Below are 24,051 nucleotides of genomic sequence, written 5' to 3' on the forward strand. Positions count from 1 at the left end.
CCGGAGGGTGCTGAATGTGTGGAATTCACTACCACAGGAAGTAGTTGAGTCCAAAACATTGTGTGATTTCAAGAAGAAATTAGATATAGCTCTGGGGCTAAAGAGAACAAGGGATATGGGGAGAAGGTGGGATCAGGATATTGAATTTGATGATCAGCCATGATCAAAATGAATGGCAGAGCAGGCTTGAGTGGCCGAATGGTCGATTCCTATTTCTAGTTTCTATAGTTTAAGGAGGTTTAGGCTGTGAGATATTTAAAAGACTTTGGTTGGGATTCTCCAATTTCCTACGACCTGCTACCAAGAATGGTGAACTGGGCACTCTGCCAAATCTCCATTCACTGCAACAGGACTGGGGAATCCCCGGCGCGGGGCGAGGCCGGGGAATCCCCGGCGCGGGGCGAGGCCGGGGAATCCCCGGCGCGGGGCGAGGCCGGGGAATCCCCGGCGCGGGGCGAGGCCGGGGAATCCCCGGCGCGGGGCGAGGCCGGGGAATCCCCGGCGCGGGGCGAGGCCGGGGAATCCCCGGCGCGGGGCGAGGCCGGGGAATCCCCGGCCTTTACTTGAGGCAGACAAGGAAACAAAATAACGCTTCTTATATTTGTGCCAGATATCCTAACTTCAGTCTTACTCAGCACCTACTGACCGTGAGCTCATGTGAAAGACTTAAACAGCTGCTTTAGGCAGGAAAATCACAGTAACTGCAATGCTGGAGTTTCAGAGAATAATTTCAATAAACTACAATTTGGCAGGCCATAAATCTTCAATATACTCCCTTTCAGGATGCTGCAGAATGATTTGAGTTGTTTAATTGTTTTACTTTTATTTAAAACTCTGTTTAACATGCTTATTTTAGGAGCTGGACGTTAATGTGAAGATAATAGATTCCTGATGTTCGGGAACAGGACAGAAATGTGAATCCCACTCTCAGTGCAACAGAATCCTGTAAAGCCCCTCTATATCTCAAATCCTCGTCCCTCCCACCAACAGGAGGTGAGTTTTCTGTTACTAGGGCCCCAGGCCTCAGCGATCCACTCTCTACCTCACTGCCTCCCATCCTCTCTTGAAAAGCTTCCTTAAAAAGAACATCTCTCTGAACCTGCTTCCAGTCCCTCACTCCAATTTGACCCCCCCTTCCTCACCACCTTTCTAATCCACCTGGTTAAAGCCATGGACACAGAATGGATCAGGCAAACCCAACTCAGAATTCCTACGGTGCAGAATGAGGCCATTCAGCCCATCGAGTCTGCACCAACCACAATCCCATCTCAGGCCCTATCCCCACAACCCCACACATCTACCCCCTTAATCCCTCTAACCTTCACATCCCGGGACACTAAGGGGCAATTTAGCATGGCTAATCAACCTAACCCGCACATCTTTGGAGTGTGGGAGGAAACTACAGCACCGGAGGAAACCCACACAGACACAGGGAGAATGTGCAGACTCTGCACAGGCACTGACCCAAGCCGGGAACTGAACCCGGGTCTCTGGCGCTGTGAGACAGCAGTGCTAACCAATGTGCCACCACGCCACCCTCTTCAGCATTTTTAAAGTTTCAAAATCCAAGTCCTGGTTTTCTAATCATTCCCTCCCTCTCTCTCTAACCCCATCCAGCCCAACGACCTTCCGGAATCTCTGTGCCCCCCTAATTTTGCACCACCACACACACACACACACACACACACACACACACACACACACACACACATCCCCCGCCCGCCCCCAGCCTACACATCCCTGATTTTAACCATTCCGCCATTAGGACGTAAGGCCTTAACGTCTGGAATTCCCTCCTTAAACCTCTCCACCTCTCCCTTGTCCTTTCAGATATTCCCTAAATCCTACCTCTTTGACAAAGCCTTAGCCTCTTGTAATAACCGCAAATGTGATTTAGTGTCAAGTTTTGTTTGATAATCGCTTCCATGAACAATGTTTCTCGATGCTGTGTCACATAATGATAAAATGTGGTGGCGATGCCGGCGTTGGACTGGGGTGGGCACAGTAAGAAGTTTCACAACATCAGGTTAAAGTCCAACAGGTTTATTTGGAATCACCAGCTTTCAGAGTGCTGTTCCTTCATCAGGTGAGTGGCATCAGAGCAACTGACCTCATACCATCCCCCTTCTGATTGAACCTGCCTCCATCACGCTCTGACACAACATTCCAGATCCTAACCACTCACTGCGTAAAAAATCTTTTCATGTTCCCACTGCTTCTTTTCTTGATCAGTTCCTTTTGATTCTCGACCAATGGGAATAGTTTCTCTCTATCCACTCCATCCAAACTCATCATGACTACGGACATTTCTATCAAACTATTCCCTTACCAAGCATAGCAGTCCCAGCTTCTCCAATCCACCCCACATAACTGAAGTTCCTCATCCCTGAAACCCTTCCCATCAATCTTTTCTTCACTTTAGCGAATGCTTTCATGTCCTTCTGAGAATGTGTTCCCCAGGTCATTGGAAGCAACTGTTATCTGAGACCCAACCTGTGTTTTATACAAAGATTTTACATAAATGCAAATTATTGTCACTTCTTGTGAGCTAGGGTGTATGGTGGCACGGGGACCCGGGTTCAATTACCAGCTTGGGTCACTATCTGTGTGGAGTCTGCACATTCTCCCCAAGTCTGCGTGGGTTTCCTCCAGGTGCTCTGGTATCCTCCTAGGGTCTGAAAGGCTGATCATGCTAAATTCTTCCTCAGTGTACCCGAACAGGCGCCAGAGTGTGGCAACTAGGGGATTTTCACAGTAACTTCATTGTAGTGTTAACGTAAGCCTACTGTGACACTAAAAAATAAATTTAAACTTTTAATACCTCAAAGACCCAATTCATTGCCCAGGAGTTGGGAAATCCTGGAACTGGCCAACAATCTAAGGATTATTAAAAAAAAGTATACATCACCTTGAATGATAAAGACACTTTGGTCTTTAATGATATTCTCTAGTAGCTGAATGACTGAAGGCACTGAGACAGGTTAACAAGCATGGGCCAGCTAAAAGATTGGTGGTGAGCCCACCTTCTATAGTGATGGCTGCCCCTCAGCAACTGAACTCTGGGGGCAGTATTAATTCCTTTATCAGACTTCTGCCGCTGTCTCAGGAAGAAGTCCCGCCTCAGACAACTACGGGCCAATCAAATGGCTGGCAGCAGCGTCATCCCAGCAGCGCCAGGTGGGAGCGGTGGCCATTGCTGGGATTACAGGCCAGAGTTTCACAGGCCGGGAGGGGAGGAGGGTAAAGGGAGGATGGATAACTTTCGCCAGGGGGCATCCAATGGGCACTGGGGACCAACAAAGGAGGTACTCCCCTTCCTTGCCCAGCCATGTAGCTAAAGCTGCCAGGTATCCTGCATGGCACAGATCTCTCCCTCTCATGGGTAAAATGCCAACAGGGGACAGGGTAAGCCTCTTGAATGCCAATCAGTTGTTACGGAGTCTCATAGGCCCAAGGGTGGGAGGGCTTCCCGAGGCCTCCAATGCCCTCTATAAAATTTGAGGTAGGTCAGGGGATGAGCAGGGAGGCAGCAGACAGGTACCCGCACTGGAGTTGATGCCTCTGCCAGCCCCACCTTCAGACCCCTTGGCAAGGGAGAATAAAATCCAGCCCAGGGTTTCAGTAGACATAGAGAAGAGAAAGTGTCCACACTTGTGCCAGAGACCAAAACAGCTGACCATCCATACAAGACAATCACTGATAAATCCAACAGAATTCAGAAGACAGAAACAGAAAGTGCTAGAAAATCTCAACAGGTGTGACAGCTTCTGTGGAGAGAGAATAGAGCCAACATTTTGAATCTGGATAATACTTTGTCAGTGCTCCCAGAGAAACCTCTTTCCCAGAGACTAGTGAGAATATGCAACTTGCTGCCCCAGGGATTGGTTGAGGAGAATTTCATAAATGCATTTAAAGTTTATTTATTAGTGCCACAAGTAGGCTTACATTAACACTGCAATGAAGTTACTGTGAAAATTCCCTAGTCGCCACACTCTGGCAAGAATTTAGGGAGAATTTAGCACGGCCAATGCACCTAACCAGCATGTCTTTCGGACTGTGGGAGGAAACCGGAGCACCTGGGGGAAACCCACACAGACATGGGGAGAACATGCAGGCTCTGCAGACAGTGACCCAAGCCAGGAATTGAACCCAGATCCCTGGCCACAGTGCCACCCTTCCCAGAAACCCAGTGGTGAGAATGGGCAACTTGCTACTCCTGGGAGTGGTTGAGGGGAATTTCATAAATGCATTTAAAAGGAAGTTAGATAAATGCACAAGGGAGAAAGGAAAAGAAGGTTATGTTAATGGCATTAGTTGAAGTACTTTGGGAGGAGACATATGTGGCCTGTCTCCGTCCTAGAAATTCTCGGGAATGCCGTGCAATTCCAAACCTCCATTGAGTCGACTGATTAAGAAGTCTCACAACACCAGGTTAAAGTCCAACAGGTTTATTTGGTACCACAAGCCACAAGCTTTCGGAGCACTGCCCCTTCATCAGGTGAGTGGGAGTTCTGTTCACAAACAGGGCACATATAGACACAAACTCAATTGACAAGATAATGGTTGGAATGCAAGTCTTTACAGCTAACCAAGTCTTAAAGGTACAGAATGTGAGTGGAGAGAGTGTTAAACACAGGTTAAAGAGACAGGACAGTTAGTGAGATTTTGCAAGCTCAGGCAAGTCATGGGAGTTACGGTTGAGGCCGTCCTCGCGTGTGTGGAATTTGGCTATCAGTCTCTGCTCAGGGATTCTGCCTTGTTGTGTGTCATGAAGGCTGCCTTGGGGAACACTTACCCTAAGATCAGAGGCTGAATGCCCGCGACTGCTGAAGTGTTCTGCAACAGGAAGAGAACACTCTGATTGTCAAGCAGTGTTCATTCATCCATTGTCATAGCATGTGCATGGTCTCCCCAGTATACCACACTTCGGGAAACCCTTTCCTGCAGCGTATTAGGTTGAGAACGTTGGCTGAGTTGCAAGAGTATGTAGCTTGTACCTGGTGGATGGTGTTCTCATGTGAGATGATGGCATCCGTATTGATGACCCAACATGTCTTGCAGAGGTTGCTGTGGCAGGATTGTGTGGTGTCATAGTCACTGTTCTCCTGAAGGCTGCTACGGACAATGGTCTGTTTCAGGTTGTGAGGTTGTTTGAAGGCAAGAAGTGAGGGTGTTGGGATGGCCTTGGCAAGATGTTCATCTTCATCGTTGAAGGCTCCAGAGAAGATGTTGTAGCTTCTCTGCCCTGAGGAAGTACTGGATGATGAAGGGTACTCTGTCCGCCACGTCCCATGTTTGTCTTCTGAGAAGGCCGGTGCGGTTTTTTCACTGTGGCACGTCGGAACTGTCAATCGATGAATCAAGTGCCACATCCTGCTCTTATGAGGGCATCTTTCACTGTCTGGAGGTGTCTGTTGCGATCCTCCTCATCTGAGAGATTCTGTGTATACAAAAGGCTTGTCCATAGGGGATGGCTTCTTTAACGTATTTAGGGTGGAAGCTGGAGAAGTGGAGCATTGTGAGGCTATCCGTGGGCTTGCGGTACAGTGAGGTGCTGAGGTGACCATCCTTCATGGAAATGCAACCGATCCCTGAGTTGACTGATCTCAGTTGGGTCATGGCAGGGTCACTGGAATTACTCTCAGTGCAGGGGATGGGAAAGAAAAATCAGCCAAGGCCCCAACTCCCACTGAGTGTGGAGCGATTCTGCTGCGAATGTGAGTCAGTGGCAGATAAGGGCAGGACTGAGCCTTGAAGCTGTGCCCACCTCAGTCAATGACCTGGCACATTTCACTGCCTGAATCCACGCATCAAGTACCAGCGCAAAGCAAAACACTGGAATGCTGACAGGGACAAGGGGAAATCTCTTCCCTCAGAGGGTCTCTGGTCTGCAAAATTCTCTTCCTCAGAAAGCAGTGGGGGCCGGATCATTGAATTTATTCAAGGTAGACAGAGCTGGATAGATTTTCAGCAGACAAGGAAGTCACGGATTGTGTGGAACAGAGAGGAAAGTGGAGTAAAGCCCACAGTCAGATCATAAATACTGGAAATAGCCTTGAAGATCTGAAAAGTCTACTCCTGCTTCAATGATTCTATGCATTTCAAACTACACTGCCCCCCCCCCCCACCCTACTCCCCTCTTTCCAGACTGAGTGAGTTCAGTTCCTTAAACATTCACTCTCTCCACTGACGAACAGTAGCAGCAGTGTGCGCCATGTTTAAGATACACTGCAGTAACTCCCTCACCAAAGCTCCTTTAACAGCACCACCCAAACCTGCAACCTCTTCCACCCAGAGGAACAAGGATAGATACTTGGGAACGCCACCTGCAAGTTTCCCTCCAAGCCACACCATCCTAAAAGTTTATTAAGGTTTATTTATTAATGCCTCAAGTAGACTTACATTAACACTGCAATGAAGTTACTGTGAAAATCCCCTAGTCGCCACACTCTGGCACCTGTTTGGGTACACTGAGGGAGAATTTAGCGTGGCCAATGCAGCTAACCAACGTGTCTATCGGGCTGTGGGAGGGAACCGGAGGAAACCCATGCAGGCACGGGGAGAATGTGCAGACTCCGCACAGACAGTATTCCTGGTACTGTGAGGCAGCAGGGCTAATCACTACACCACTCCATTTACTTATTAGGGTCACAAGCAGGCTTACATTAATACTGCAATGAAGTTACTGTGAAAATCCCCCAGTCGCCACACTCCAGTCCCTGTTTGGGTACACTGAGGGAGAATTTAGCACGGCAAATGGACCTTACCAGCACATCTTTCAGAAGAAACCAGAGCACGTGGAGGAAACCCATGCAGGCACAGGGAGAATGTGCAGGCTCCGTGCAGACAGTGACCCAAGCTGGGAATCGAACGCGGGTCTCTGCATTGTGAGGCAGCAGTGCTAACCACTGTGCCCGACTTCCTGACTTAGAAATACATCACCCTTCCTTCACTGCCGCTGGATCAAAATCCTGGAATTCCCTGCTAACTTCAAACTTAACAGCTCTGTGGGTTTACATACACTTCACTGCAGCGGTTCAGGAAGACACCTTTTCCAAGGCATTTCGGGATGGGTAATAAATGCTGGCCTAGCCAGCGATGCTCACATCCCAAAACGTAGAAAGGGCAAATGAGGGGGACATGTGTGGAGGGATGCAGGCTGGAAATAAAGGTTTAGTAATGTTATTTTTGTGTCAGTCACTGACAGAGTTTTCTGGTCATTCTCGCCAGCAGGATTCTCCTGTCCCACTGCAGTGAACGGAGATTTGTCTGAGCACCAAATTCTCTGTCCTCACCGGCAGTGGCGGTGGGTTTGTGAATATCCAGAGAATTCCGGCCATTATCACTTCTGAACAATGATCTTTGGAAAATGGGAGGACAGTCTGAAACACACCGAATACCATCAAATATTTGGAAATCCCTCAGTGGAGGAAAATTGCAAATCCGCAATTATGAAGAAAATGTTATTTTTTACAGTTAGCCAGATTTTCTGGGATCTGAATGGGATAATTGAAGTCTTATGCTAATATCATTTCCTCAGTGATTTTAAATCATATTTTGAAACATTTTCTCCTTAATTACCATCCCCGATTTACATTTCCACCAGACGTTAAATAATAACAGGAAGGATGTATTTATCCCTTCCCCCAGTCTGAACTTTACATTCCTCAACGGGGATCGGGTTAATGTCTGGGGGAACCATTTGGATGTTGCACACCAGACACCTCTTTACTGCCTCTCCCCACAGCCTGACTGGAGGATTTGCCATCATTGTTATCAATATTCTGTTAGGGTTTCCTTACTTTCCTCTTTCTTTAGAATTCAGACACTGACCACACAATAGCATTGGCTGTAATGCGCTTTTAGATGTCACATGGGCACGAAAGGTGCTATATAAATGCAATCTCTTTGTGCCTTCAATTTCTTTCCCAATCCCAAAGTAGCTCATCTCTGCTTCATGGCACGAATGGAACAATGGTGGAAAGGAGCTGCACAGGTGACACAGTGGTTAGCAGTGCTGCCTCACAGCACCAGGAATCCAGGTCCAATTTGGCCTTGAGTCACTGTCTGTGTTGGGGTTGGCACATTCTCCCCGTGTCCGTGTGGGTTTGCTCTGGTTTGCTCCAAACATATGCAGGTTAGGTAGGATAGCCATGCTAAATTGCCCCTTAGCATGCCAAGGTGTGTCAGCTTGGTGGAATGGCCATGTAAATGTGCAAGGTTTCGTGGATAGGGAGGGGGAGTGGGCCTGGGTGGGATCCTCTTTTGGAGGGTCAGGGCAGACTCGATGGGCCAAGTGGCCTCCTTCTGCACTGTAGGGAGTCCATGAAACTTTTGCCACCCATCCCAGAACACAGACTCTGCAACCCCTTTATTTAACTTCTGTTAATCCTGGCAGTGGGTTGAGCACACAGGAATAATAGTTCACCACCAGCTAAGGCATTGTTACAAAATGTATTTACTTTCCAAGAAATGCGGTCTATGTTTCGGCCTGTTTTAGTGCTTCTCCCATCCTGTCAACCACTCATGGAACAAAAATATTTCCTGTTCCTATGTTACGCTACCAACAACCCTCTCATGTTATAATAACACAGCAATCCTGACTGGAAAGGAACACAGTTTATTACAGAATGCAAAATAAAACCACTACTGCGGTGTATACACACTAGCCCCTGCCTGGGACTACAGGTCAGCAAGCCCAGTCCTGGGCCTGCCTTATAAATAGCTCAGGTAATGAGTTCCAGATGGACAGGTCACTGCATATTACCAGGGGAACTCATACTCAACGAAATCCACGCGAAGATCAGTCAATGATTCCTCATGGACCATGTAGGAGTTATCACACACATTTCTTTGAGGACATGTTCATGTTACTCCTAAACCCTAAGGGCTTCAGTGAGGTATGTAATTCGCCGATGGAATCCCAGGTGTTGGCAGCCTGCCACGCATCTCATTGAAGTACCATCTCCTGAAGGTGGTACTTCGATGCCACTCCTGTAATTGCTAGGTGATTTGACATTATGCTTCTAGCTCCCTTGTGGGCTCGAATGGTGGCTGCACCACTTAGTGTTGAGTTCAGCAACACAGATGGTCATAAGACATAGGAGCAGAGCAGGCCATTTGGCCCATCGAGTCTGCCCCATCATTCAATGAGATCATGACTGATCTGACATCCTCAGCTTCACTTTCCCACCTTATCCTGATAATCCTGTGTTTCCTTACTGATTAAAAATTGGTGATTAGATCCTCAGTCTATGATGAGTTATCAGTTAGTGATGCGGTTCTGTAAGTCGTTACGGTGATTTGTGAGGGAATCGGAAATCAAATGTTACATTGCACTCAACAGGACAAAGGCAAGAGTGTCAAATTTCAAACAATCACAAAAAATTATACTTTAGGAGATTGGTTGGCAAGTTGACACATAGAGTTATAGAGGTTTACAACATGGAAACAGGCCCTTCGGCCCAACTTGATCATGCTGCCCTTTTTTTTAAATAAACCCTTAAGCTAATCCCTCTGATTGGGTGATGTGGAGAAAGCATGGAGAAAGCAACTGTTTCCAGAGACAAGACTCCCTAAAAATAGTCAAGACCTTTCAATGGTCCAATGGAAGATAGAGATTGATTTTATACGTGTCTCACTGCCCCTTGGACTCTCTAATGGAGAGTTTACTGGAGTAGCCTACACTCAACAGGAGATCCCAAAACCTGGGGAACCAATCAGCTCAGAGACAGGATAAAACTGACCAGTAAGAGGACGCTATACCCGACCAGTATGGGAACAAGTCCAATCAGTATAAGGACAGTGTACCCAGCCAGTGTATGTGCTATGTCACGTCGGCATGTTGGGAGTTGTGTAGAACTTTGGTGAGGCCACAGTTAGAGTAATGTGTGCAGTTCTGGTCGCCACATTGTAGGAACAATGAGAGAGTGCAGAAGATGTAGCCAGGAAGTTGCCTGGAATAGAACATTTAAGTTATGAAGAGAGGTTGGGTAGGCTTGGGTTGTTTTCATTGGAATAGGGAAAACTGAGGGGTGACCGGATCGAGGTGTACAAGATTATGAGGGACGTGGACAAAGTGGATAGGGAGCAGCTGTTCTCATTAGTTGAAGGGCCAGTTACGAGGGGACATAGATTCAAGGTGAGGGGCAGGAGGTTTGGGGGGTGGGGAATGAGGAAAAACCTTTTTACCCAGAGGGCAGTGATGGTCTGGAATGCGCTGCCTGGGAGGGTGGTGGAGGCGGGTTGCCTCATAGCCTTTAAAAAGTACTTGGATGAACAGTTAGCAAGTCATAACATTCATGGTTATGAGCCAAGTGTTGGTAAATGGGATTAGGTGGAAGGTCAGGTGTGTCGGTGCAAACTCGATGGGCTGAAGGGTCTCTTCTGCCCTGTATGATTCTTTGATTCTGTGTACCTGACTAGACACTGGAGAGTGACTGCAAGAAAGCAGTGTTGTTTACTCTAGTCTCTCCCTTGACAGCCATTTAGAAGCTATTTGTTAATTCCATACATACAGACAAATATTTGTAAATCCCTATTTTCTGCTGGTGAAGTGCAGGGGGTGGGTGGAAACAACATAATTAGCAGGGAAAAGGGCACCTTTCTTGTTATTGCTACACTTGAAGTATTCTGACATATGTCATGCATGTATGGTGCACATACTAAACACAGGTCCCAGCATGTGAAATTAACAAGGAAAGATGTACAGTTAAATGCAAAAATGTCTTTCCTGAAAGGTGTCACTCAAATAGCTCCAGGAAAATGGGTCTTGTTGCCTAGTGGTATTATTATTGCTAGACTATTAATCCAGAAACTCAGCTAATGTTCCAGAAACCCTGGTTCAAATCCCGGCACAGCAGATGGTGAAATTTGAATTCAATAAAAAAATTTGGAATTAAGAATCTACTGATGCCCGTGAAACCATTGTCAATTGTCTGAAAAACTCATTTGGTTCACTAATGTCCTTTGGGGAAGGAAATCTGCCATCCTTACCTGGCCTGGCCTATATGTGACTCCAGAGTCACAGCAATGTGGTTGATTCTCAGCTGTCCTCGGACAATTAGGGATGGGCAATAAATGCTGGTCAGCCACTGATGCCCATGTCCCACGAATGAATAAAAAAAACTCTTTGTATAAATATATTGAGAAGGTGGAGTTCCCTGAACATTCATGATCAATACAAATTTGTGCCCTTTTTAATGCTCTGATAATTACCTCCAAACAATCCATCTGGAGCTGAAAAGTAACTTTAACAAGTGTGGAGACTCATTCCTTCAGATATTCATTCTTGGAGATATTGTTTTAAAACTCATCCCTTGTCCTCCTTTGCTGAATTTTAAACTGCTCCCAATCCTCAAGTTTATTGCTTTTTGTCAATTTGTATGCTTCTTCCTTGAATCTGTTACTATCCACTCTCTTAACCTATCTATAACAACTTTACAGATCCCTCATGCCCACTTCACAATTTTTTGATTTGATTTGATTTATTATTCTCACATGTATTAGTACACAATACAAAGTATTGTTTCTTGCATGCTATCCAGACAAGCATAGAGAAAGAAAGTGTAGTGTTACAGTCTTAGTTAGAACGGTACAGCACAGTACAGGCCCTTCAGCCCTCAAAGTTGTGCCGAGCTACGTCCACACCCAAGATCAAGCTATCCCACTCCCTATCATTCTGGTGTGCTCCATGTGCCTATCCAATAACCACTTGAAAGTTCCTAAAGTGTACGACTCCACTATCACAGCAGGCAGAGTATTCCACACCCCAACCACTCTTTGAACGAAGAATCTACCGCGGACATCCCTCCTATATCTCCCACCATGAACTTTATAATTATGCCCCCTAGTAACAGCTACTTCCAACCAAGGAAATAGTCTCTGCACGTCCACTCTATCTATCCCCCTCATCATCTTATTGACCTCTATTAAGTCGCCTCTCATCCTCCTCTGCTCTAAAGAGAAAAGCCCTAGCTCCCTCAACCTTTCCTCATAAGGCCTACCCTCCAAACCAGGCAGTATCCTGGTAAATCTCCTCTGCACTCTCTCCACATCCTTCTTATAGTGAGGTGACCAGAACTGAACACAATATTTCAAATGTGGTCTCACCAACGTCCGGTATAGTTGCAACATAACCCCACGGCTCTTAAATTCAAACGCCCTGTTAATAAGCGCTAACACACTATAAGCTTTCTTCATGGCTCTATCCACTTGAGTGGCAACGTTCAGAAATCTGTGGATATGAACCCCAAGATATCTCTGTTCCTCCACATTCCTCAGAACCCTGCCATTGACCCTGTAATCCGCATTCAAGTTTGTCCTACCAAAATGTTAGAGTGTAGAGAATGATCAACTTAATATGAGGTAGGTTCATTCAAAAATCTGATGGCAGCAGGGAAGAAGCTGCTCTTGAGTCGGCTGGTGCGTGACCTCAGACTTTTGTATTTTTTTCCCGACAGACGAAGGTGGAAAAGAGAATGTTAGGGTGTGTGGGGTCCTTAATTATGCTGGCCGTTTTTTCGAGGCAGCAGGAAGTGTAGACAGAGCCAATGGTTGGGAGGCTATTGTGGCATCAGTGAGTCTATGAGCCTGGATGATCCAGTCAACGGCTGAGCCCCCACCTCAAAGATCTTCCTCTAATTCCATGGACATAATCCTTTTAAATGGGGTTTGATTGTACATCAGAATATTGTTATCAATGTAGCTCTCCAGAAATTAAACAGTCTGTTGAACACACAGAGCTTGTTATTCATTGTAGGTTACATTAATACAAAACCCATGACTGTGATTTGTACAACCTAGAAAGATTATGAACACACAAACAGGCCTGTCCTATGAGGAGAGACAAAGTCGGTTAGGGTTATACTCACTGGAGTTTAGCAGAGTGAGAGGGGATCTCATAGAAACTTACAAAATTTTCACAAGTGTTACATGGGCTAGATTCAGGAAAAATGTTCCCACTGGTGGGGGAGTCCAGAACTAGGGGTCATAGTTTGAGGATTTAGAACTGAAGGGAGGAGAAATTTCTTCACCGAGAGGGTGGTGAATGTGTAGAATTCACAACCACACAAAGTAGTTGAGGCCAAAACGTTGTCCGATTTCCAGAAGAAATTAGATATGGTTGACCCTAGTGTCAGGGGGTTTGGCAGGATAAATACGTGGAGTTATAAGAATAGAGCCTGGATGGGATTGTTGTCAGCGCAGACTCAATGGACTGAATGGTCTCCTCCTGCACTGTAAGGCTTCTATAAAGCTCTTGGGGCTAAAGGGATCAAGGGTTATGGGGGGAGAGGAGATCAGGATATTGAATTTGATAAACAGCAATGATCAAAATGAATGGGGGAGCAGGCTCGAAGGGCTGAATGGCCTACTCCTGCCTCTAGTTTCTATGTCAGACATCATACATATGTATACTCTCCATCACGGCTGTGAGGTAAAGTGTTTTTATTTTAATTATTGCGTCCGTTTCTAGGGGGTTTTGTTTGCTCCGAATCTTTGCAGTTGCGCCGCTCTTGACTATGATGAGGAAATCTGTCTATACTGCACTCCCATTGTAGTAAAAACGGAATTCAACCTCTTCCAGCAATGACTCCACCACATGTTGAGAATTTATTACAGCTGTGCGGTTTGGGAGTCAGTGTACAATAATGAAATTACTTTAAAATGTTCCCTGTACAGGAAAAAAGCAAGTATGAGCCAGGCTGTAATGTTATTTCCTAACTTTTTAAACAAATGTACAACTCATCCCTCTGATAAGTGACAGTCTTTCACAAAATCCTGAATTCGTTAAGTTTGACTTGGTTTTCCTTTGCAATTCTGAGTCAGAGGACATTTTTTCAACAAAGGGCCCAGGCCATGAAAGTCGACCAGGCAAGGCATCGTAATGGCGTCCTGTCCCACACTGACCCTATATCCACAGACTGGCATGTGGTTGAGAATGGAAACCTTGGCTGCTGACTTCCTGCTCACTTCCCCCGTGACTCCCTTGGCACAGTGATTAACTAGCTCAGTATGGAGCAGGGTCTGAACTGAAACCCTACAGAAGCTCAGCGCCACAACAGCCACTGAATAAACTATTGCCGCAACAATTCAGTCAACAGAAAGACTCTAAGAAGCAGAAAGACCTCCCCCAGTGGGGCTGTTGTGACCTGTGCTACAAGAGGTTACAAAGACAGTGAGGGATTGTATGTGTCTGCACAAATCTTCTCATAGAACCCACACAGCAGGAGGCAGCCACTTAGTCCATCGGATCTGCACCCATCGGCACGGTGGCACAGTGGTTAGCACTGCTGCCTCACAGCGCCAGGGACCCAGGTTCAATTCCAGGCCTCAGGTCACTGTCTGCGTGGAGTTTGCACATTCTCCCCGTGTACGCATGGGTTTCCTCCAGGCGCTCCGGATTCCTCCTACACTCCAAAGATGTGTGGGTTAGATGGATTGACCATGCTAAATTGCCCCTTAGTGTTAGGGGGATTAGCTAGGGCAAATGCATGGGGAAATGGGATAGGGCCTGAATGGGATTGTGGTGCAGATTCAATGGGCTGAATGGCTTCCTTCTGCATTCTCTGATTCTTTGATCCCCACAACTCAGCACAACCATCATGGCTAATCCTCCACGGGACAATTTAGCATGGCCAATTCACCTAATCTGCACATCTTTAGACTGGGGGACGAAACTGGAGCACCCAGAGGAAACCCATGCAGACAAGGGGAGAACGTGCAAAATCCACACAGTGACCCGAGGCAGGAATTGAACCTGTGTCCCTGATGCTGTGAGACAGCTGTGCTAACCACTTCCCCAACATCAACCCAATACTTGGTGAAATAAAAAGGCAACAAATAATCGTGAGGCTGGAATAACAGGACAGTGAAATCCTCAAGCAGCTTTCTGTCTCCTGATCCAACAGATTACACCAGGGAGTTCAACACACCTGGCATTGCTCAGCAACCCCCCCCGCTGATTCATTGTTGTTCAGAGCACATCTGTTCGATTGATCTTTCAATGTACTTACATAGAATATACAGCACAGTCACTGTACACTAGTCTACGTGTATTTAGAATACACAGCACAGAACTGTACACTAGTCTACGTGTATTTAGAATATACAGCACACTAACTGTACACTATCTATGTGTAGTTAGAATATACAGCACAGTCACTGTACACTAGTCTATGGGTATTTAGAATATACAGCACAGTCACTGTACACTAGTCTACGTGTATTTAGAGTATACAGCACAGTAACTGTACACTATATGTGTATTTAGAATATATAGCACAGTCACTGTACACTAGAATACACAGTATTTCTTTCTCCCCTCCTGTTGCCGTATCTCAGCCCTTCAGCCAGCCTTCTTGGTGAGTCCCATTTTTCTCTTTGAAGAAGGAATCAAAATGTGGAAATTCAGCAGCAGCATTGACCTGGTGGTATTGTTGCTGGACTAGTAATCCAGGGTAATGCTCTGGGGTCCCAGGTTCGAATCCCGCCACGGCAGACGGTGAAATTTGAATTCAATAAAAATCTGGAATTAAAAGTCTAATGATGACCACAAAAGCCTTTGTTGTAAAAACCCATCTGGTTCACTAATGTCTCTTAGGGAAGGAAATCTGCCGTCCTGAGCTGGTCTGGCCTAGATGTGACTCCACAGCCACAGCAATGTGGTTGACTCTCAAATGCTCTGAGGAATGGGCAGTAAATGCTGGCCCAGCCAGTAACGCCCACAATCCATGAATGAAATTAAAAAATGCAAACTGGGAGCAGGAGTTAGGCCAAGCTGAACAACAAAGAGGATTCCTGGTGTTTTAGCGCTCACGAGAAATTGCACCAGAACTTTGTCAGGAAGAGAGAGAACTGAGAGGAATTTCATTGGACCAATTGACAGATATTCCAGGGTCATTCATCTCTGAAACCACAGCAGTAGCCAGTTTGGTTTGGATACCAAAGCTCAGAGTGATATGGGAGCCACCACTCATTCAGGCTCATTGGCAGTGAGAGATTTATCCCAATGGAAAAGGAATCAGCCCTCACATACTGCAAAACCTCACTGAGGTTAGCAAACCATGTGTGAGATATGTAATGACACTTGCAAAAACCCATTCAATAGTTCCTCTATGAAAGATTAGCCTGACAGAGATTTCTTTTTAATCTGCACATAAAGCAACCTCTGGAGAGTTCTGGCCAGTGCTTGTCCAGTTCCAATGGGGCAAGGGGAGCTCAACTTTAAAGAAGCCAGAAGCCAAAGCTCACAAAGCAGCTGGTTCAAATTCCCAGAACAATCACTCACATTCCCGGGAGAATGGCAAACACTAGCCTTCAGGAATAAAAGTGGAAAATGTTAGTATTGTGCAGGAGGTCAGGCAGCAGTGGAAAGAAAGTGTAATATGTTCAATGTGACTCTTTACAAATAGAGGACAAAAGCAAGGGAAGCATGTTACCATTTCACAAAACACTCGCTCAGCCTCAACTACAGTATTGTATCATGTCCTGAGCACCACACTTTAATCAGGATGTGAATGCGTCACAAACGATGCAGAGGTTTGCAAGAATGGTTCAAGGAATAAAGAACCTCAGTTTCATAGACAGACTGGAGAAGCTCAGGCTGTTCTCCTTGGAGGAGAGAGGATTGAGAGGGGATTTGATTGATGTATTCAAAACCATGAGGGGTCTGGACAGAGTAGATAGGAAGAAACTGTTCCCATTGGTGAAAGGATCGAGAACCAGAGGACACAGATTTAACGTAATTGGGAAAAGAAGCAACAGTTACATGAGGAAAACCTCTTTACACAGCAGGTGGCTGGGATCTGGAATGCACTTTCTGAGAGTGTGGTGGAGACAGGTTCACATGGCGAATGGTTAGGATCTGGAATGCGTTGTCTTAGAGTGTAGTGCAGACAGATTCATACAGCGGGTTTTTAATTCATTCATTGGACATGGGCATTGCTGGCTGGCCAGCATTAGTTAAGAGTCAACCACATTGCTGTAACTCTGGAGTCACATGTCGGCCAGACCGGGTAAGGATGGCAGAATTCCTTCTCTAAGGGACATTAGTGAACCAGATGGATTTTCTTGACAATTGACAACGGTTGCATGGTCATCAGCAGGTTTCTAATTCCAAATTTTTTTTGTTGAATTCAAATTCATCATCAGTTGTAGTGGGATTCGAACTATGGGTTCCCAGAACATTAGCTGAGTTTCTGGATGAATAGTTCAGCAATAATACCACTTATACTGAGGAAGAGTCTAGCATGGCCAATGCACCTAACCAGCACGTCTTTTCGACTGTCGGAGGAACCAGAGCACTCGGAGGACACCCACACAGACACGAGGAGAACATGCAAACTTCACACAGACAGTGATCCAAGCTGGGAATCGAACCTGGGTCCCTGGTGCTGTGAGACAGCAGTGCTAACCACTGTGCCACCCACAAGTGTTTCATGGTAACTGCTCTGCCACTGGCTGCTTCTGAAACTGGCACACATTAAACATCATCTCCCGCATTCCAAAGACTTCGTAATCAGGTTCTGCACCAAGTCCGGGACCGAGACTTTTGTTTCTTAACAACTGTATTTACAAAATAGTGAACCTGTTTATGGTGGGAAGGGTTTGGCCTATTGGAATTCTATATCAGAATTTATTGCTGTAGCAATGTAATAATGGAGAACTTCACTGTTTAAATCTATTTGTATTGAAACTTACTAAATAACATTTTATTCAAGGGCTCCAGCAAGAGTTGAACTCATGGTCACTGGCTTTCAAGACCAGTGCTCTAACCACTGATCATAGAACCCCTACAGTGCAGAAGCAGGCCATTCAGCCCATCAGGTCAGCACCGAAAACAATCCCACCATAGGCCTTACTCCCGCAACCCTATATATTTACCCTGCTGGTCCTCCTGACACTAAGGGACAATTTATCATGACCAATCAACCTAACCCGCACATCTTTGGACTATGGGAGGAAACCAGAGCACCCAGAGGAAACCCACACAATACGGGGAGAATGTGCAAACTCCACACAGACAGTGACCCGAGCCTGGTATTGAGCCCAGATCCCTGGCACTGTGGCAGCAGCACTAACCACTGTGCTACCATGCCGCCTCCATGATCCACTGAGTTTACTCCAGAAAAGTGTGGCTGCAATGCAGCTGGGCGAGTTATTCAAAACCAGTCCGCGCTGCACTGAGCTTAACAGGAGACATAAGCACAGGCAATAGCAACTGGCCAGTATGAGGATCGAACCCACGGCCTTGGCGTTATTAACACCACACTCTAGCCAACTGAGCTAACCAACATAAGAGGTTTGTACCATTAGAATTCTTCACATCAGGAGTGAAAGGTAAGCGATAGATGAATGAACGTGACTACATTTCAAAAATACCCCACCGACTGTAAATCACGGTGAGACAATCTGAGGTTATAAAAAACACTAAATAAACTGAAGTTCTTCTTTTTATCATTGGAATGCTCTCACCGATTTGACTCTTATTCACTTTTAGCAATGGTCAACAATACAATTCCAGGTTCTTTGATAGTCCACTGAAATTCCAAATAAATCTCAGCACCTAATCAACCCAACCTTGAGAACTGTTGACATATTAACCGCTATTTACTCAGGAGGGTCAGGGTTCAAGGGGTGACAGTTAAAGCACGACCATCACTAACCTGCACATACAGATCCCGGAGTTCTCTCTGAAATTTCTTTGGATCCGAGGTGACAGTAACAGGACCAATCTCTGCAGAAGAGGAAAGAAGAACGATTAACCCAGCCCATTGCCCATAAATTCCTTGTACCAATGGCGGTGAAGTGAGGCCATTAAGTCACCTGAAGGGAACTTTCTCCTAATCCCAATTCTCTTCCTGCACCTCGGGGCTGCACTAAGGCAGACCTTTCTGTTTCCATTACTAGTAATTCCCAGAACAGGTTGCTAGTCTATCACCAGGTGCTTATAGCTTGGGGGAGGCCTCTCCACATCAAACGTGGCTGACCAGGAGTCTGTCCCATGCTTACCGCCAGTCATCGGCGCATCTGGAAGGATTTTGCAAGTTAACACTCAACCCATTTGGCCACATTACAAACACACCTTCTTTGGACATCATGTCCAGGGGTGGGACTCGAACATACAGCTTCTGGCTCAGAGGCAGGGACACTAACCCATTGCGCCACCAGAACTCTTCTATTCTTAATGCTGGATACAAAGTGATGCAAAAGGTTGACACCCTGAAATTGAGAATTTCAGATGCTGTGTAATTTTTTTTTAGAAGCCGCTGCTGCCAAAGTCATTTGGGTTGAACAGAAATCCATGTTTTGTGCCCTTACAAAACCGAAAGCAGGGATGTCACTCTGCAGCAACAGAATACTTTCACTCCCTTTTGGAAACCAGGTTTCTTTCGGTTGGCTCTGTCAGGTGTCGTTTGACACTGACTCAAGCCCCCTATGGTCAATTCATCTGTAACTCCAACCACCAGCTCCTCCCAAGTCTCAGAGAAACATTATAATACCAGGGTGCCAGTCCCTCCACTCACACACATACACTGTGCATCTTGTCATTTCCCTATTTAGTACCAGCTATGACACCATTTTGTGTTTTAATGTTTATTTATTAGTCACAAGTAGGCTTACATTCACACAGCAATGAAGTTACTATGAAAATCCCCTAGTTGCCATGCTCTGGCGCCTGTTCGGGTATACTGAGGGAGAATTCAGCATGGCCAATACACCTAACCAGCACATCTTTTGGACTGGGTGGAAACCAAAGCACCCGGAGGAAACCCACACTGACACGGGGGGGGGGGGAACGTGCAGACTCCGTACAGACAGTGACCCAAGCCAGGAATCAAACCCTAGCGCTGAGAGGCAACAGTGCTAACTGCTGTGCCATCCTGCCATTTTGTGTAGTGCGTCCTTGCCTACTGGGTTACGTTAACGCGATTCATTCACTCCTACAGCCATCAGACGCATTGATCGTCTGGGTTGAAAAGTGAATTGTGGACAATTTGACACAGCTGCTTTGTTGATGATAGTCATGACGTAGAGATGTCGGTGTTGGACTGGGGTAAACACAATAAGAAGTCTCACAACACCAGGTCAAAGTCCAACAGGTTTTGGTAGCAAAAGCCATGAGCTTTCAGAGCACTGGCTGCTCCTTCCTGATGAAGGAGCAGTGCTCTGAAAGCTAGTGGCTTTTGCTACCAAATAAACCTGGACTATAACCTGGTGTTGTGAGACTTCTTACAGCTGCTTTAGCCCAGGGTCCCCAACCCCCCATCCCCAGTCTGATCTTAAAATGCTGCGTAGAAAAAAGTCAAGGTTCCTTCAGTCAATCTCTCAAACCTAGGGTCCCAACAAAGCCGGTTCATCTTGATCACTGCAACGTATAGTTTTAACTGAAAGGTTTACAATGATGAAATGATAGCTTTAGTAATTAATTTTTCTTTATTCTTCCATGTGATGTGGGGGCCGGTATTTGTCACTGACCCTGAATTGCCCTTGAGCTGAGCAGAATGCAAGACCGTTTAAGGTCAGCTCTGGAGTCACATGTAGGCCAGACCAGGTAAGGACGGCAGATTTCCTTCCCTAAAGGACATTAGTGAACCAGATGGGTTTTTCCAACAATTGGACGCAGTCAAAGACACAATTGGACACAATTTCAGAAGCAGCAGGTCTGACAGCATCGGTAGAGAGAGAATAGAGCCAACGTTTCGATCCAGTGGTCATCTAATCGTGTGGCACAGTGGTTAGCACTGCTGCCTCACATCGTTAGGGTCCCAAGCTCAATACCAGTGAGGAGATTGCACATTCTCCCTGTGTCAGTGTGGGTTTCCTCTGGGTGCTCCGGTTTCCTCCCAGAATCAAAGATCTGCGAGTTTGCAGTTGTTTGATCATGCTAAATTAACCCTAATGTCAGGGGGAATTAGCAGGGTAAATGCGTGGGGTTATAGGAATAGGGTGGATTGTGGTTGGTACAGACCCAATGGACTGAATGGCCTCCTTCTGTACTGTAGGGATTCTATGAAACATTGGCTTTATATTCTCGCCACAAATGCTGTCAGACCCACTGAGATTTTCCAGCATTTATCTCTTTTTGTTTCAGATTCCAGCATCTGCAGTATTTTACCTTTATCTTAGAATGAACCTGATTCAGAGAATCATAGAAACCCTACAGTGCAGAAGAGGCCATTCAGCCCATTGGGTGTGCGCTGACCACAATCCCAACTATGCCCTATCCCTGTAACCCCACACATTTACCCCACTAATCCCTCTAACCTAAGCACCTCAGAAGACTAAGGGACAATTTAGCATGGTCAATGAACCTAACCTGCACATCTTTGGACTGTGGGAGGAAACCGGAGCACCCAGAGGAAACCCACACAGACACAGGGAGAACGTGCAGACTCCACACAGATCAAGTGAGCCAAGCCAGGAATTGAACCGGGTCTCTGGAGCTGTGAGGCAGCTGTGCTAACCACTGCACCACCACGCTGCTTCCTTTTAGCATTACTTAAAAGCTTAAAAATATTAAACAAATTCCTCACATCATACAACGTGCACCTCCAATCATCCAGCAAGGCACGGAACTGCACCATGGACAAGATAGAAATGTTGTCTAGTGTCTGAAGGGTTGATTGAAATGTTGTTGCCCAGACAGTGTTCTCAAAAAACCCAGAATCGTGTTTGAAAATTGAGTATTAACAACATCAAATGCAAGACTAAGCTTTACATTTCCTGCACTGAGGTAGTGTCAGATATTAAGAATTAAAGTAACAATTCCACGCAGCAAAGCACTCACGGAGAGACACAGGGATTTTTATAAAAAGCGATTTCTGTTCCTGTTTAAAGTATTTCCTCTGCCAGATTTCTCCTCCTATATGTTCTCCCGGAGCTGTTGAATCTGCCTCTGTCTTTGATCCCACGTCAGTGGTCATCTCCCAACACTTTATCCAAATCCCATCGCTCATGTGTGAGGCCAGACACAGGCTGTTAAACCGTGGGAGACGCTCAACTCAAACTGGTGCTGTCTTGGTCCACATGTGTGCAACTTCCCGTCAAGATACACCAGGCAACATCCCAGAGCAGAAACACTGGCTCATTTTGCCCCCCCAGACTGCCCTCAACAACGTTGAACCAAGAGCATTAAGGTCACCCGTGGTAGCCCAGCCATCGCCAACCTGACTGAGAACAGGCAAGTGATTAAGTCTAAAAACAAAAGCAAAATATTGAGGATGCTGGAATCTGAAACAAAAACAGAAAATGCTGGAAAATCTCAGCAGGTCTGACAGCATCCGAGGAGAGAGAATAGAGGCAATGTTTCGATTTTCCAGCATTTTCTGAGAATGATTAGATCTGGAGTTTACCTGCTCAGTGAGGCTCAGCTACTCATTGAATGAGTATGGGCATCGCCGGGTGGGCCAGCATTTATTGCCCATCCCTAGTTACCCGAGGGCAGTTGAGAATCAACCACATTGCTGTGGCTCTGGAGCCACATGTAGGTCAGGCCGGGTAAGGATGGCAGATTTCCTTCCCTAGAGGACATTAGCAAACCAGACGGGTTTTTCTGACAATCAACAATGGTTTCATGGTCATCCGTAGATCCTTAATTCCAGAACATTAGCTGAGTTTCCAGATTAATAATCTAGCAATAATAATAAACATCTAAATATGGATTTGTTTCCTACCCTCTCCATCAGATCCTCTCCCAACCCCATTCCCCAGAGGAAAAGACAAGAGGATAAGCAGGGAAGTCTGACTGCAGCCTCTCCCAATTTCACTTGTGTTCCTCTCCCACTGGGAAGATGCCCAATTTCGCCCACATCCCCCTTCCCAGCCCACCACACTGCACCCCAAAAGGAACCATCAGTTAAACTTAGAACTGACTGGTACTGGACTGAGCTGGGCCTTGCCCAGGCCCAGGTCTTGTGTTTATTCAAATGGAACTCCAGTTCAGACCAGTGCCCATCATTTCCGAGTTTTATTGGTGCTTCCCTCACATCCTGAATGTTGAAAATTACACTAACAAATTAAATATTCAGCTCCCAATGTCCCCTCTCTTGATCACTCTATCACTGTCTAACCTGGGGTGGATTGTGCTAAGTAAGACTGACAAGTGATCAACTGCAGGCAGCCCTTATTGAACAACTTTATTTACACCTCCCCAACAAAGAGGACCATAAGATCATAATACATAGGAGCAGAATTAGGCCACTCGGCCCATCGAGTTTGCTCTGCCATTCAATCATAGCTGATATTTTTCTCATCTCCATTCTCCTGTCTTTTCCCATAACCCCTGATCCCCTTACTAATCAAGAACCTATCTGTCTCTGTCTTAAAGACACTCCTGGCCTCCGCAGCCTTCTGCGGCAAAGAGTTCCACAGATTCACCACTCTCTGGCTGAAGACATTCCTCCTCATCTCTGTTTTAAAGGATCGTCCCTTTAGTCTGAAGTTGTGCCCTCTGGTTCTAGTTTTTCCTATTAATGGAAATATCCTCTCCACATCTACACTATCCAGGCCTGTGAGTTTCAATAAGGTTCCCCCTCATCCTTCTAAACTCTAATGAGTACAGACCCAGAGTCCTCAACTGTTCCTCATACGAGCAGAGTAACAATTTTTTTTATTATTCATGGGACATGGGCGCCGCTGGCTGGGCTAGCATTTATTGCCCATCCCTACTTGCCCTTAGAGGGCAGTTGAGAGTCAACCATATTGCTGTGGCTCTGGAGTCACCTGTAGGCCAGACCAGGTAAGGATGGCAGATTTCCTTCCTTAAAGGGCATTAATGGCCCAGATGGGTTTTTCTGACAATAGTTTCATAGTCGTCCATAGATTCTTAATTCCAGATATTTTTTATTGAATTCAAACTCCACATCTGCCTTAATGATTATTTTCCAAACCTCGCTGGATTCCAGGGAAGTGCCGGAAGATTGGAAAACGGCTAATGTTACGCCGTTGTTTAAAAAGGGTAGCAGGCAAAAGGCAGGGAATTATAGGCCGGTCAGTTTAACATCTGTTGTGGGAAAAACGCTTGAATCCATCATCAAAGAAGAAATAGCG

At 46.0% G+C, this 24,051-nt stretch overlaps 1 protein-coding gene across 1 annotated transcript in view; it reads right to left on the bottom strand.

Moving 5' to 3' along the window:
• The window catches only part of LOC145358107 (hemicentin-1-like), a 359,590-nt gene that overhangs the window by 318,738 nt on the left and 16,801 nt on the right, over window positions 1–24,051 (bottom strand). The window contains exon 2 of the mRNA XM_080211781.1: window positions 18,666–18,736. Coding sequence (XP_080067907.1) covers window positions 18,666–18,736 — 71 coding nt within the window. The remainder of the gene's footprint in view (window positions 1–18,665; window positions 18,737–24,051) is intronic.

This window comes from Carcharhinus amblyrhynchos, chromosome 25 (assembly GCF_965287045.1).
Source record: "Carcharhinus amblyrhynchos chromosome 25, sCarAmb.v2.hapA, whole genome shotgun sequence".
Classification (NCBI taxonomy): domain Eukaryota; kingdom Metazoa; phylum Chordata; class Chondrichthyes; order Carcharhiniformes; family Carcharhinidae; genus Carcharhinus; species Carcharhinus amblyrhynchos.